The following is a 15,000-nucleotide window of genomic DNA, read 5'->3' as shown; positions in this document are numbered from 1 at the left end:
TTGAACTTTTGACCGGTGATGTACACTTCTATCAATGAATAGGTAACATGAAAAAGAGGCTAATTCTCTATTTGCGTAATTGCCTTAGTTTTCCCTGTAGCCATGGAAACAACGCCCCTTGTATTTAAGCCACTCCGATTACCGGACTCAAAATACCATTAATCTACAGAAATCTCAGAAAAGGGTCAAAAAGAACATACAAACTGGAATTCAAATCTGTAACCATAAACCAGGACTGCAACCACATACACTACTCTCCTTAAAGAACTGCCAATGCCTGCTGGTAAAGTATGTATGTAGCTTTTCTCCCTATTTCACCAAACGGAAATGTTTCCGGGGGGGGGGGTGATCTCTGTCACCCCTGCTGAGTTTTTCTGTACCCTAGAAGAGCACAACAAAGACTTCACTCAGGGGGTTATGCACAGAGGAAGCATGGTTGGTCATACGCTAACATCAGATCTACATGGGCTCAGGAGGAGAAAGAGTCAGCGCGGTGCTCTCAGGCGACTGGAGGAGAGGCACGGTGAAGCGCGTTCGCTGTGGGGTCTTAACCACATTCGCCACGCTCCCACCAAGGTCACTCCATTTCAACATCTCTCTCTCTCTATCTCTCTCTCTCACTCCGAGTGAAGAAAATTGAGTGGTGGGAGGTAGCTGGCCAGTGGCAGAAGAAAGAGCAGGAGAGAGGGATACAGAGATAAGGAGAAAGAGAGAGAGAGAGCGAGGAGATAGAGAGGGAGAGAGTGGGAGATAAAAGAGAATCGAGAAAAAGAGTCAGAGATAAGCAGAAATGCAATGCAATAGAGTGTGACACAGAGAGGAGAAGGGAGAAAAAGAGTGTGTGTGTGTGTGTGTGTGTGTGTGTGTGTGTGTGTGTGTGTGTGTGTGTGTGTGTGTGTGTGTGTGTGTGTGTGTGGTGTGTGGGTGTGTGTGTGGGGGAGGGGTGTTTTGCGGAGAAGACGATAGGAATGGCTTGGTCTTTGATGTTGGGGCTTACATGCGTGCATAGCCCCAGATCAGTGCTGTGATACTGACTGTCAGACACAACTCCAAACCTCTCTCCCTCAGATCAGCGCACAAAGGACAGTGGTGGAGAGGGAAACGGGGAGAAGGAGAGGCCAAATCTGTTCTCTCTCTCTCTCTCTCTCTCTCTCTCTCTCTCTCTCTCTCTTCCTCTTGATCTCTTTCTCTCTCTGTATTTCTCCATCTCCTCCTCTTCAGCCAGCTCTCTCTCTCTCTCTCTTTCTTCCTCTCTCTCTCAACATTGCCTCTCTCCCACTCTCTTTCTCCATTTTCTCCTCTTCTCAAGACCAACTCTCTTTCTCTCTCTCTCTTTCTGTTTCTCTCTCTCCCACTCCCCTTGAAAGGCAGTCACACTAATTTCCCACCATATAATCCCGATTAGTGCTTCAAAGTCCCCTCCAAGTACCCAAGATCCTGTGTGTGTGTGTGTGTGTGTGTGTGTGTGTGTGTGTGTGTGTGTGCTATCTATGCATATTTGTGAAAGTGTGAAACAGAGTGGCATTTATTTGAGGTATTCATTACAAAACAGATGCATGAAGACCCATGCATAAAGCACCCACACACACCCACACCCACACACACACCCACACACACACACACAGCTAATAGGTAAAAAAGTTGCTATAAACAGCAGGGTTGTAATTACAGATTAGTGGGTCAAAGTTTCCGATTTAATTTCTGCCCAAGGCTTTATTCCAGCTGAATGCAGCTGAAAGAGAGGTGTCTAAAACAATTGGGCCTCTGTGTGTGTGTTTACGTGCCTGCGTGCGTGTGTGTGTGTGTGGGAGGGGGGGTTGTGTGTTTGTGTTTGTGAGTGTGTGTTCTTCTCAGAGATCAAATATGATCTATCCCTCACACATCTACAAACACACACAAACAGATGTGCTAAACACCAAATGTGTTCCATTGGGCTTTCTCACTTGTTGTGAACACTTGCAAGTACTGTATATGCAGTACAACTCAGTTGTGTTTTTCTCAGCATGGCACGTGTGTGTGTGTGTGTGTGTGTGTGTGTGTGTGTGTATGTGTCACTAACTGGCAGGCTCTGTCTTTAATTCCCTGTTGCGCTGTGACACTCTAACCGACAGGCTGTACTCAGTCGGGGTGTGCAACCAGAACTAATGCACGCCTTGTAACTAATAGTCTCTCTCTCTCTGCCTCCCTCTCTCTCTCTGCCTCTCTCTCTCTCTCTCTCTCTCTCTGCCTCCCTCTCTCTCTCTCTCTCTCTCTCTCTCTCTCTCTCTCTCTCTACTTTCTTCCCTGCCCTCACTAATACTTTCTGGCCAGCTGGCTGCTATCTCTCTTATTCCCTTCCCCATGTGTGTCCATATGTGTGTGTGTGTGTGTGTGAGAGTGTGTTTGTGTGTGTTTCCATGTGTGTGTGTGTGGCTGAAAGCTTATGGGCTTATCATTATTATTACTAAAAACACACTTGCCCTTAACGACACAGCTATTTAAGCCATTAAATAAAGTTAATGTGCACCCGGGAGATATGCCGCATGGAAGCAACCGGGTCCACGCTCGGCCGAGCATTACAAGGAAGATGATGGCACGGTGGAAAGTATCAAATTAGGCGAAGGAGTTAATGCTGAGCCGTCGCGCAGTCTTGTCGGACGCCGTGTAGGCGGATTGAACGGCGGTGACACGACAGGCCAGTGGTGCGAAAGAGATCAGGGGAAGAGGCCATATAAGGGCGACGAGGTGCGAGATGCAGCTCTCGGAGGGCCGGTGGGAGGGGTAAGTGTGTGTGTGTGTGTGTGTGTGTGTGTGTGTGTGTGCGTGCGTGCGTGTCGGAGGGGTGGGGGGGTGGAGAGTACACTCGCTATTCCACGTCAAGTGTGCGCAAATAAAACTGCCAGAGCTATTACGCGTGGCCGAGCTTGACGTGGGAAGTCTGTTGCTGCTGTCGCCTCACGTGCCACAAGATGCGCGAACTCCTACAAATGTGCTCTGTGTGTGTGTGTGTGTGTGTGTGTGTGTGTGTGTCGTTCTCACCTTATCTGAGCGGTGACAAAGCTGTTGTGTGGGAGACACTTGAAGATAGAACTCCTGACATGACCGTGAGTCCCTTCCATTCATCTCTAATCAAAGCCAAAGCACTTCCTACACACTGCTATTAATATAGCATGCATTGGGTTTTGATGCTCAGAACAGACTATACATACATAGTGGGAGATTATCGTCAAACTACTTTTCTTTGTCTATGCTTATAGGCAGGGATGTAGTGGAGGCTAAATGCAAGTGAACGCAGTTTATCCACCTCTGAAATTTCAGAAATAGAGTTAATCCACCTCTTATTAGAGTTTATCCACCTCTCAAAAGAGTTTATTCACCAATTGCAATTATTAACATTCAAAAAATCACACTGTATTATCCACATTCACAATATGAACACTCATCAACACTCTAGGAACCATTTAATACCACTGGTATTGCTATAAACATTAGACAATAACCACCATCATCAACCATGTTCTGAATGCCTTTTTTTAAAATCTAATACCGTATGACGCAGTCCACCTTACCGAGATCACAGAATTCATAGTTTAACCACCTCCTATTTTACCATTACATCCTTGCTTATAGGAGAGATATGAATGGGCAAGTTGTCTTGAGGATCATTTCCTCACTGCTTACAGAACATATCTTTTCTATAAGCATAGGCAGTTTGAAGATAATTATAGGAAAGATATGTTTTGGAAGCAGTGTGGAAATTATCCTCAAAACAACTTCATGGAGAACTCCTATAAGCATACACAAAGAAATCCATATTAGCTCAGGGACATCGAGAGTGATTTCTCTCCTGGTGTAAAACTCAGGTTTTAACAGCAATTGAATTTTTAGTTGACTGGTCAGATTATACCCTCAACTCACAAGCTGCACTACATGTTTTGCATTTTGTTTCTTAGAGTTTGGGTGTGATGATGCTGACCTTGCCTTCCCAAACATTCAGATGTGTAACTTGCAGCGTCATTTAAGCATGACAACCTTGGTCATAATTTCCCCCAAATGGTACTTGAAAAGATTTTCCATAATCCGATCCTTTCAAGGTGAAAAGGAAAGGTTTTTTTGTAGTTCTATGAAGATTGGCTTTACAACTGCTCAATAGCCAGCAATATTTTCAGAAAAGGTTCAAATGAAGGACGGCTCGTTAGATAACGCTGACTGTAACCCGTCTGTACAGATAGACTGCACAAAAGCACTGCAAACATCAGCAATGCCCCCTTGCATCTCTAAGTGCACTGAAAAAACATAACCATTTGATGTCTCTGAGTTCTGTAGATTGACCTGTGGCATGACTACTGTCAGACCGCACCCCGAGGAACCAACCCAGGGGCAGAGGGAAAGATTTCAACTGAGCGCTGCCTTCAAACTTCTGAGGAGAGCGCGGCTGGAACTTTGACAGGACTGTACAAGAGCGCTCCTGGCAAACAGAGTGAGAAAAGAGAGAGAGAGAGAGAGAGAGAGAGAGAGAGAGAGAGGGAGAGAGAGAGGGAGAGAGAGAGGAGGGGGGTAAAGCAGGAGGAAGACTAGTGTCTGGTTGTTCTCTTGGCCTTGGCTAGCTGGGGTTCAAAAGTACCACTGGCCTGACAAGCTGGGGAGAAGCTGAAAATACCCTACTGAGCAATGAAAAATACATGATAACAGAAAGAGAGAGAGAGAGAGAGAGAGAGAGAGAGAGAGAAAGAGAGCGAGAGAGAGAGAGAGAAAGAGAGCGAGAGAGAGAGAGAGAGAGAAGAGAGAGAGAGAGAGAGAGAGAGAGAGAGAAGGAAGTACACCAATGCCAGTGTAGTCTATTTGAGTTAAATGAGGAGCTGAGATGAGACTTAAAGTGAGAGAAGAGAAGAAAAAAAAGAGAGAGAGAGAGAGAGAGGGAGAGGGAGAGAGAGAGAGAGAGAGAGGGAGAGGGAAAGGTGAGGGAAAGGTGATGTGAGGGAAGATCGAGAGGCACAGGTGGGCAGTGAAGGACGCAGGCATAAGAAGCGTCGGAATGAGACAGTGAGATGAAGAGTGAGAAGCTGCAGGGAGACTTTGATGACGGGGCGATCAACAGACTACGCCGACGGAGGTCAATGGAGGTTGGACACGGTGGGACGAGATGCCGGACAAGGTGAAGCAGAGGCAGACAGATAGAGAGACGGACAGCTCCGAGGCTGGACAGGAGTGGACAGAACGCTTTTCCGGGGGATAAGGTCGCGGAGGAGAGCGAGGGATTCTTCATGAGATTAGAGAGACTAAAGACAGGAAGCAGGGCAGAACACACAGAGAGTGGACAAGGGAACGAGGGGAACGAAGGAGGATAAGTAAAAGGTCAGAGACGGACAGCAGCAAGCGATGACTCAAGGCAAATGCTGAGGTCTCTTGCTTGGAACACGAAAACAAATCTCAGTTGACGAGAATTTCTCAAATTTCACCTTTCACCAGCCTTTCTCCCTCTCTCTCCCTCTGTCTCTCTCTCTCCCTCCCTCCCTCTCTCTCTCCCTCTCTCTCTCTCTCTCTCCCTCCCTCCCTCTCTCTCTCCCTCTCTCTCAGAGTGACATGAACAATGGATCATTACAAAGCAATCATACACAAGTAATGCCTCCAAAATGAGTATAATTATTGTGTAATTAGAACAAAAACAAATTACGGGAAGGAAAAAAAAAGTCATTATGTTAAAATAAAGATGGCATAGTCACCCAATGTCCCCTCAAATACTCTCTCTCTCTCTCTCTCATTCTCTCTCTCTTTCTCTCTCTCTCTCCTAATCCAGATATACATTCTCAATCAAGCATGTGATAATCATTAATCTTGAAAAGATACCTACTTTTATGATCAGTTTATGCGCTTGTGTGTTTGTAGACATACCCAAATTGAGCACATGCTCCAATCAAAGGATTATTGGGATTTCAGATTATCAAAACAGGATCAACACTTTCACTCGGAAACAGACAATTATTTGCCTTGGTCCCTATCCATCAATTGAAGATGAAGTGTGAAGTCTTTGTAAATATTCACTGTGCCCGTATGGTAGTAATTATGACACGTCTTCAAAAAGTGGGATGAAAAGCATTTCTGAGTCCTGTGTGTCGTACGTTTCTGTTTCTCCATATCACATGCGATGTGAATAGGTGTTTCCTTCACCTTTAAGAGCGGGGCTATTGTTGGAGCCACCATTCTTCATGGCTCATTCAGAGACGTCAGATGACACCCGCAGATTGAATGGCCGTTGCTACTCTGCACGTCTCCTGCTTCCAGCCTTCCCTGCGGTTATTGATGTGGAGAAGAAGCTAGTCGTCTTGACAATCCTCTCCTCCCTTGATGTATGACAAACAGACAGGGGCGGGTAGGACCATCTTGCATCCATGAACGCGGGGCTGAATGTGCCGACATTAGCATAGAGGCAATCTCTCTCGTGCCCAAAGACACCCCCCCCCCCCCCCCCCACACACACACACACACACACAGACACACACACACACTCACAAACGCCAGCACGAGATGTGCTCCTCGGTGACAGTTGCTATGGGCACTGCCGCCTCACACGTCACTGGCGTTTACCATCTCTCACTCCATCTTCCTGACTGCCACAATTTGTGCCCACTCTGCCCCCACCCATACAACCACCCACCACCCCCCCCCCTCCCCACACACCACCCACCCCGTCACTCCTCCTCTTCTCTCCTCCGCTTTCCTGCCCTTCTTCTATCACTCCTTTCTTCTGGAGTGTCACTCCATCCCTCCTCTCTCCTCTTCTCCCATCCCTCTGTCCCTTCCTGTCTCCCTCTCTTCAGACTCCTTCAGAGCCCCGGCATCTTCCCCAGCCACAATGAGCCTCTCTGCTCAGGGCCCATTGCCTGCGTCTCTAATGAGAGAGAGAGAAAGAGAGGGGGAGAGAGAGAGAGAGTAGGGAGATGAAGAACTCGGCAGCGTGTGGCATAGCAGAGATACCTGGCATGGAGACACGGCAGCGGCAGCAGCAGCAGCAGCAGCAAGAGCAGACGCTGGGGCCATAAAGTGGTTAATTAGTCTGCATTCCTCTGTCTGGCTCCACCAGAAAGACTGGCTCACCCCCCCCCCCCCCCAACATACTCATCCACCTGATTCTCACTCCCCCTCAACCATCATTTGCCAGCTGTTTTACATAGCAAAGGTCCAAACATGATTTGCATTGGAAATGCAAAGGCATAGAGCCAGGGCCTCACTTGTGCCCGTTGTTGTGGTACTGTAATGACTGTGTAATAAGCCAGTTGTAACATGTACACACAGTGCAATAAGCCGTTATAGCATTTTTGTGTACTGCATAACAACTGCACTTCTTATGTGATATTTTTGCATGAGGGTCATTCCACGTCAGTTCAACCAGGGCCCACGCACTTAGGTCTCAAAAAATTCTGAAAAAATTACCAGGTGTACCTATGTTACCCAGGAGACACACTGTAAAATTACTCTTATGTAATATCAATACTTTCCAAGGGGGTGTCGATTTTGTTCGGCCTCTTTTTTTTGTCAAAGTTCACAAGCCCACAGCGCAAGAACTAAACCATGTAGGAGGCTTAAATTTTGCATGCTGGTACATAAATGGGAATAGTATGTAGCAAAATCGTCACGTTTGGTCTGGATAATCAATATCAAAAAAGGTGTTTGGGTGCTCTGAAAATGATAACCAAAATGATTTTTCAGACTTGTGAGGTCTGCTGTTCAGACCCTGAAGGGATTTGTTTTCTGTTCATTGCTTTTTGTGAGAGTGTTTCTACGTATCTCAGTAAGGAAATAAATCAAGAGCCTATGTTGAGTACAAATATGTCTTCTGAAGGCTTAAACGGATTATCCAGACCAAACATGACGATTTTGCTACATACTATTCCTATTTATGTACCAGCATGCAAAATTTGAGCCTCCTACATGGTTTAGTTCTTGCGCTGTGGGCTTGTGAACTTTGACAAAAAAAAAGAGGCCAAACAAAATCGACACCCCCTTGGAAAGTATTGATCTTACAAAAGAGTAATTTTACAGTGTGTCTCCCTGGTAATTTTTTCAGAATTCTTTGAGACCTAAGTGCGTGGGCCCTGGTTGAATTGACGTGGAATGACCCATGAGCTGTGCTCTTTTGCAGCTTTACAAACCATATTTTTTGATCAATTTAATTCATAAATTAAAGAGTTTCTTAAATCTAAATGCAGGCGTCCTCTGCTTTTGTTGCGGTCTGGAGTTGGGCTGTTACAACGTGCGAAATCTGGGAAGGCAACATGGTGGGCAGTTCAGGCCATGGCACACTTGCTACATCCCCAGGTATAGTTTTGTCCTTCCATTTTGGATGGCATTTTAGCGCTCCGCTCAGCTCAACACATCAAGTCTGCGGGTGGGGAAGTAACACCATAAAGCATCTGGACCGAGCGGCAGGGGGTTCAGAGCTCTTTTGCAGAGGAGTGTTTAGCATGTCATTCAGAGGCCAGTTAGCCTCCAGGCCTCTCTCGGGTGGATGCTAATGTTAGCCATTTGCAGCATTTGCTTGCAGAAGCTTAAAGGATTTTGCCTGCATGGAATAGAGCTCGAACACAAAGGCCAGGCTGGTTTGACAGCTGCAGTGGGGGGATGTTCAGAAGTCTCGCACCCCGTCCTCTGTTGGGTGGGAAAAAAAACAACCATGTCCTGAACGCAGAGAGTTTCTCAATCTCACCTTTGCTTACCATTTGGCTCTCTGTTCTTGCGTCACACACGTAGGCTCAGCAGGAAAATCATTACCCTGACTTGTTTAGAGAGAACAAGCACCAGCACCTGCATAATTCATCGCTACCGGACCCATCCTGGGGCACCCTCACAAAGAGAGTGGAAACCTAATCAAGTTACGACTGACTGCACCCCTATGCCCTTTCTGGTGACGATGTGTCAAACAGCAGATGCGCATGAAGCAACAGAGGAGACAACGCATGATGAAAAACACTGAAATCTTTTCCGGTAACACACCCAGTATCCAAAAATCACTATGAATAGATTAATCGAGGATTCTAAAGTATTCATAATGAATCAGAATAATTGATATACATCAATATACATTAACTATTTATACATAGTGATGATGCATCATTGCGAAACGTTTTGAAAGGCTGGTCCTCTCACAACTGAAATCATGTCTGCCCTCTGCACTGGGCCCGTACCAATTTGCCTATACCGACGCAACTATACAGATTAACAGCGCTCCACCTGGCACTCACCCACCTGGACAGTCCCAATGTTAGAATGTTGTTCATTAACTTCAAGTTTAAGATCAGCATTCAGCACTGTGATCCCCTCCAAGCTGATCTCCAAGCTCAGCCAGCTTGGCATCAGCGACTCTGCACTGCAACTGGACTATAGACTTCCTTACTAACAGACCCCAGGCTGTTAAATTAGGACGTCTCTCCTCCTCCACTATCACCCTGAACACTAGCGTGCCTCAGGGCTGTGTGTCGAGCCCTCTGCTTTACTCCCTCTTCACCCACGACTGCACCCCTATTTATGGCTCCAATGCCATAATCAAGTTCGCAGATGATCAGAGAGGAGGATGAAACAGCATATAGGGATGAGGTTCAGCACCTAGCTATGTGGTGTAAAAACAGTAACCTGGCACTCAACATCCAGAAGACCAAGGAGGTCATTGTGGACTTCAGGAGAACCAAGAGCAAGGCACACACACCCCTCCACAGCGGTGCTTTAAGTTCCTTGGGGTCCCCATCACAGAAAATCTTTCTTGGTCTCTCAACTCCTCCAGTCTGGTGAAGAAGGCACATCAGCACCTTCATTTTCTACAGACCCTACTTAAGAAAACACACCTATGTTCTAGAATTCTATCAGACTTCTACCGCTGTACCATTGAGAGCATACTCACAAAGTGCATCTCTGTATGGTACTACAGTGAAATCTGCACAAAGGACTATTGGCTCCCAACTCCCCTCCATCCACAACACATCATAAACGCTGTACAAACAAAGCCAAATCCATTGTCAAGGATGCCACCCACCCACACCATGGTCTTTTCACCCTACTGTCTGGCAGGCGATACAGAAGCCTGCGCTCCTGCACCAGCAGGCTCAGGTACAGCTTCTTTACCCTACAAAATGACAATAAAGTTGAATATAATGACTGCATACAAGTGTTAATGTTATGATGTTATAGTGTAAGCCATTACAACTTGAAGTATCAGAATATGTTATAAAACTTTTACCACTCGATAATGCCTTTGACCACCATACGCCTTTTGTCAGATGTCATGATGAGGTCTGGATAGATATAAACATATATGAATGTGTTCATAACTCTTTTTGGATACTGGAAATTAGCCATTTTTCTCCAGAAAATAACATCTTCTTGACCAGTGTGTACTACTATCCCCCCTCCGCCTGTCTAGAGGGCAAGCACAGCACATTTCAGCTGGAACAGCTGGTCTTAGTGGACACATGAGATTAAAGGCTCTGAACCGCCATTGTTGCAAACACCATTGACTTACCCTCTAAAAAGGGAAGCAATGCCCTCTAAAAGTTAGTGAATGTGTGAAGGTGTTGAGTAAGCTGCCACTGAATTGTCAACAAAGCTTTAAGTAGGCCAGTAAGGACAACCTGTCCGCATAACTATCTACTAATATTGCATGGTGCATAAAATTACAAAGGCAAAGTTCTTATTATTGTAACAACTCCCATGGTCATTATAGCTTACTTGCTAACATAATTCCTTTCCCATGTTATACTGTGTACTATAAATATTCCAAACTGTGCAGTGCTATTTTGATTCATTGATGATTCAGTGAAGTGAAGAAACCTTATATTGCCTCCTTGCGAACGTCTCTCCCACCATTGAGCCCATCCAGTCCATCCCCTAACCTCCTCATCCAGCCATGAACAACAAAAGGCCCTCGCCAGAGAGATTACCTCACTGAGGCCTGCATGGTAGCTGATTGAAGACTGTTGTGTAATCACTCTAATACACGCTGAGAGACAAGTGAGGGCCACTTCTTTGATCCCAAACATCTCGGCTTTTATCTGAAGGCTCACCATCTGGGCCCGAGGAATGGCATCTGTACATTAGCGTCTCACAGAGCGCTAGCTAGAATTAGCATCGTTGTGCTAGGGCTGGCACTATGGGTGCTTTTGTTGTTCTGTGAGAGTGTGGAGCTTTTCAAAGGCACGATGGAGTGAGAGACCCGGGCCGTGTCCCTTTCATCCTTTAGAAATGCTACAACAACAATGCAAATTAAACATCGACTAGCGACCGAGTGAGTGCAAAGTAAATAAATAAATAAATGACACAGGGCCGCACCTTCATTTGCACAGATTAAAAACGAACAACAAGGAGAAGCCAACTCATTTAAAACTAATTTGGAGCCGGAAAGACCGCACACCTACACACAAACACACCACCCATGACTAAACACAGACACACACCTCATACACAAATACACGCACACATGCACCCCCCCCATGTCCACACATACAAACACACACCTTACCTCCCCACACACACTGAACAGATGTTCGATCTGAAATTCCACACACCTCCCCTGACTGCAGAAATCCCTTTACACACACACACACACACACACACACACACACAGACACACACACTGCTAAAACGGCAAACTCCACCCCCAAACTGCAAACCCAATGACAACGCTAGTCCAATGCTGGAGAAACTCCAGGCCCTACCTTGACCCCTCTGATGCGGAACTCGACGAGGGCTCGGTGCATCTTGGCGGCGGCGGTGGGCAGGTCCTTGCCGCTGGAGATGACCTTGACCAGCAGCGAGTCGTAGTGCGGCGACACCACAGCACCCTGGAAGGCCGAGGCGCTGTCCAGACGGATGCCCATCCCCTCTCCACTCCGGAAGACCTGGACAGAGAGAACATATGGGTCAGACATGTGTGTGTGTGTGTGTGTGTGTGTGTGTGTGTGTGTGTGTGTACGTTAATGCACAGTTATGCTAATGAAGTAACTTGAATTAGAGAGGGAGAGAGAAAGAGAGAGAGGACAGAAAGGGGAGAAAGAAAGATAGAGAACAGAGGGAAGGAGAATGGAGAAAAGAGAGGGGGAAGAGAGTCGGAGAGAGAATGAGAAAACATCTGTAATTAAAGTTAGCCGTGATTCACACTCATTTCACACGAGTAAAAAAAAAAAAAAACCTTTGTCATGACAATACAGCTCATTTCAATTTGAGTGCGAGACAAAGAAAGAGCGAGACAGGAGAGAGAGAGAGAGAGAGAAAGAAAAAAAGAAAGAAAGAAAGAAAGAAAGAAAGAAAGAAAGAAAGAAAAGAGATGCCAGCGAGATGCTTTTCATCTGCTCATGAATATTATTATCCATGGTCAACACTAACCTCATTAACTCCCCAAATCTGCCTGTCATGACCAATGATTAGAGGCAGTGGAGGCGAGGCAGAGAGAAGCCTCCAACACCGAGTGCCATTACTGAACATTACTGAGCCTTCCCCGTAACTGCTGCGCACTATTGTTGCCTAATTGCTAATGCCATTAAAGAGTTGGCTGTTGGTCATAAGAAACAAAATAACTACCATTGCAGATGGCAGCTGTTCACAAACACTTCGCACTAACAAAATGGAAAGCAATTATGAAATCTAGGTCATGTATTTTCCGTTTCGATTACACCTCCGAAATCACAGGATTCACAGAATCTTGTGAAGCTGCACGCTCATGTGGGGGTCTCTCATGGCGAACGTGCCCTCTCACGGCGGCGAGCTCCCCTGGTGCGCGGCAGCTTGTGTGGTGTGTTTGTGTTGCTGCTTACACACCGAATATGCTGTTCATTAACCTTGCCAATGGCAAGGAAGGGAGGGAAAAAGATGGCGGACAAGGAGTTCAGCCCAAGTGTGGTTGTCTGTGACAGGCCAAGGCTGATGTATGTGCACACACACACACACACACACACACACACACACACACACACACACACACACAGAAGCGTGGGAGTATGCAGGGGGGCGAAGACTTGCCATCCAATCAAAGCTGAGGCTTTAAGGGAGGTAGTGGGCAGAGAGAGTGTACAGAGAGAGAACAAGAAAGAGAGGGGAAGAAAAAAAGAGAGAGAAAAGAAAGAAAGAGGGAGAGCAAGAATGTGGAGGTGTTAATTAAAAAGAGGGATGGCAGCACTGGCATGACACAGTTCCTCCTCATTCATTTGTCTTCCACATTCCTCCATCTTTTCTTTTCCCTTTTTCTCCTGAATGCCTTTCTTGGCCTTGACGTGCACGTGTTTACTCTGTAGTCTGTCTGAAAAAGGAGGGAAGACAACAAAAGCCAGTGACAGAGGAAAGGCGAGAGATAATGAAAGACATGAAAGAGGGAAGAAGGAGGAAAGGAGGACTAGAAAAATGAAAAAAAAAAAAAAAAAACAGGGGCCACACAGCATGTGTGGTAGTGAGATAGTAAAGATGAGGGGTAAAGATACTAGGACTGAGAGAGAGTCAGACGCATCCACAGACTCTGGAAGAAAGGACGACATTTAGACTAAAAAAGTAGACATGCTACAGAAAGATAGTGTGCAGGTGAAGGTTACATGGAGTGAAAATGAAATGCAGACAGAAAGACACAGGGAGAGAGAGAGAGAGAGAGAGAGAGAGAGAGAGCAGAGGGAGAGAGAGAGAGAACAGAGGGAGAGAGAATGGAGCAAAAGAGGGGGAAGAGAGGGAGGAAGCGGAGGGTGGTCTTGTCCAGGACAGAGTCGATGACAATCTCCTCTCCCTAAGCGAGACCTCATTGATCAGTGGCCATCCAATTATCCTGCCTTATCCCTCAGCCAATTAGGCAAATGTATAGTCCAGACACTGTTGCTCATTTGAAAATCTACTATGATATTGGAAGAGGGAAAGAGGTGAAGAAAGGAGAGGGATAGAGAGAAAGAAAGAGAGTGAGCGAGAAAGAGAGAGATTCCTTAAAGTGTCACTCGTTGTCCATCCCACGGCTCACTGGTTGCCTTCGATTGATTTCGATTTGGACCTGAGACAATAGAGGAGAGCTATGTCTCCGTCTAGTGTGGATTTTAGAAAGAAAGCAAAGCAGACTCCAGTCCATTATTTCACAGACACACACACACACATACTGTACACACACACACACACACACACCTCTCTCTCTCACACACACACACACAAAATCTAAAAGCACAGGATTGTTCAAATCCTTGAAAGCCACACAGACAATTGCACCTCAACAGCCCCAGTGTTGCTTGGAGATGAAGCGATGGCGTTGGGCTCCATACCACCAGAGGATGTAAAGGACCTACATGTAGAAGGACACTCAGTCTCTCACATTTATTCACACACAGAGCCTGCCGCACCACAGGGAAAACACTGTCCAGTTTGCTTGTTTCAGGAGAGCATCTCTGTTCATTCTTTGGGAGACTGGATATACAGCCACATCTTACAGTAAAGGTGCTACTCCTTCAATTAAAATCCAGGTTATTAGGCAAATTCAAATTATGTATTAAATTCAGCTAATGTCTCCCCATTGTCTTCTAGCTATATGTTCAGTAGGTGCACAGGATAATTCCGGTATTTAGCACTTAGAGTCCCTTTTCTGGTTTGTTTTGAATGAACTAGAGTGGTGGACACCAACATTTTGAAGATACATGTACAGTAGGTCCTGTCTCGGCTTTCTGACTAGTTTTGAATCGCCTTTGACTGTTTCAGACTGGCTGGCTATGGACATGCACAAACATATGTATTCACATGTCGACGTTTTGCTGAGGAAGGGGTGGGATATGTGTAGGCAACGTCCATATTGGCGTTACAAACTAACCCCATGCATTTCTATGGAGGATTTTTTTGAGTGCTGTGTCTCCTCATTAGAAAGTCTCTGACAAACATCACTAACCACTCGGTGAGTTGCAAAGTTTTAAAAATGAACGTTAAGGGTTGTTTTAAGGACATGTTTGTGCATGCCCATAGCCAGCCACTCTGAAACAGTCAAAGGCGATTCAAAACGAGTCAGAGAGTCGAGACAGGACCCATCGT

At 46.0% G+C, this 15,000-nt stretch overlaps 1 protein-coding gene across 1 annotated transcript in view; it reads right to left on the bottom strand.

Annotated features, from left to right (window-relative positions):
- pcxb (pyruvate carboxylase b) overlaps positions 1–15,000 on the bottom strand; it is a 218,988-nt gene that overhangs the window by 107,494 nt on the left and 96,494 nt on the right. The window contains exon 10 of the mRNA XM_042070635.1: positions 11,682–11,924. Within this exon, the coding sequence (XP_041926569.1) occupies positions 11,682–11,924 (243 nt within the window). The remainder of the gene's footprint in view (positions 1–11,681; positions 11,925–15,000) is intronic.

Source organism: Alosa sapidissima, chromosome 18 (assembly GCF_018492685.1).
Source record: "Alosa sapidissima isolate fAloSap1 chromosome 18, fAloSap1.pri, whole genome shotgun sequence".
In the NCBI taxonomy this organism is placed as follows: Eukaryota; Metazoa; Chordata; class Actinopteri; order Clupeiformes; family Clupeidae; genus Alosa; species Alosa sapidissima.
The sequence above is the reverse complement of the archived record's forward strand: the minus strand, read 5'-3'. Positions and strand labels throughout refer to the sequence as shown.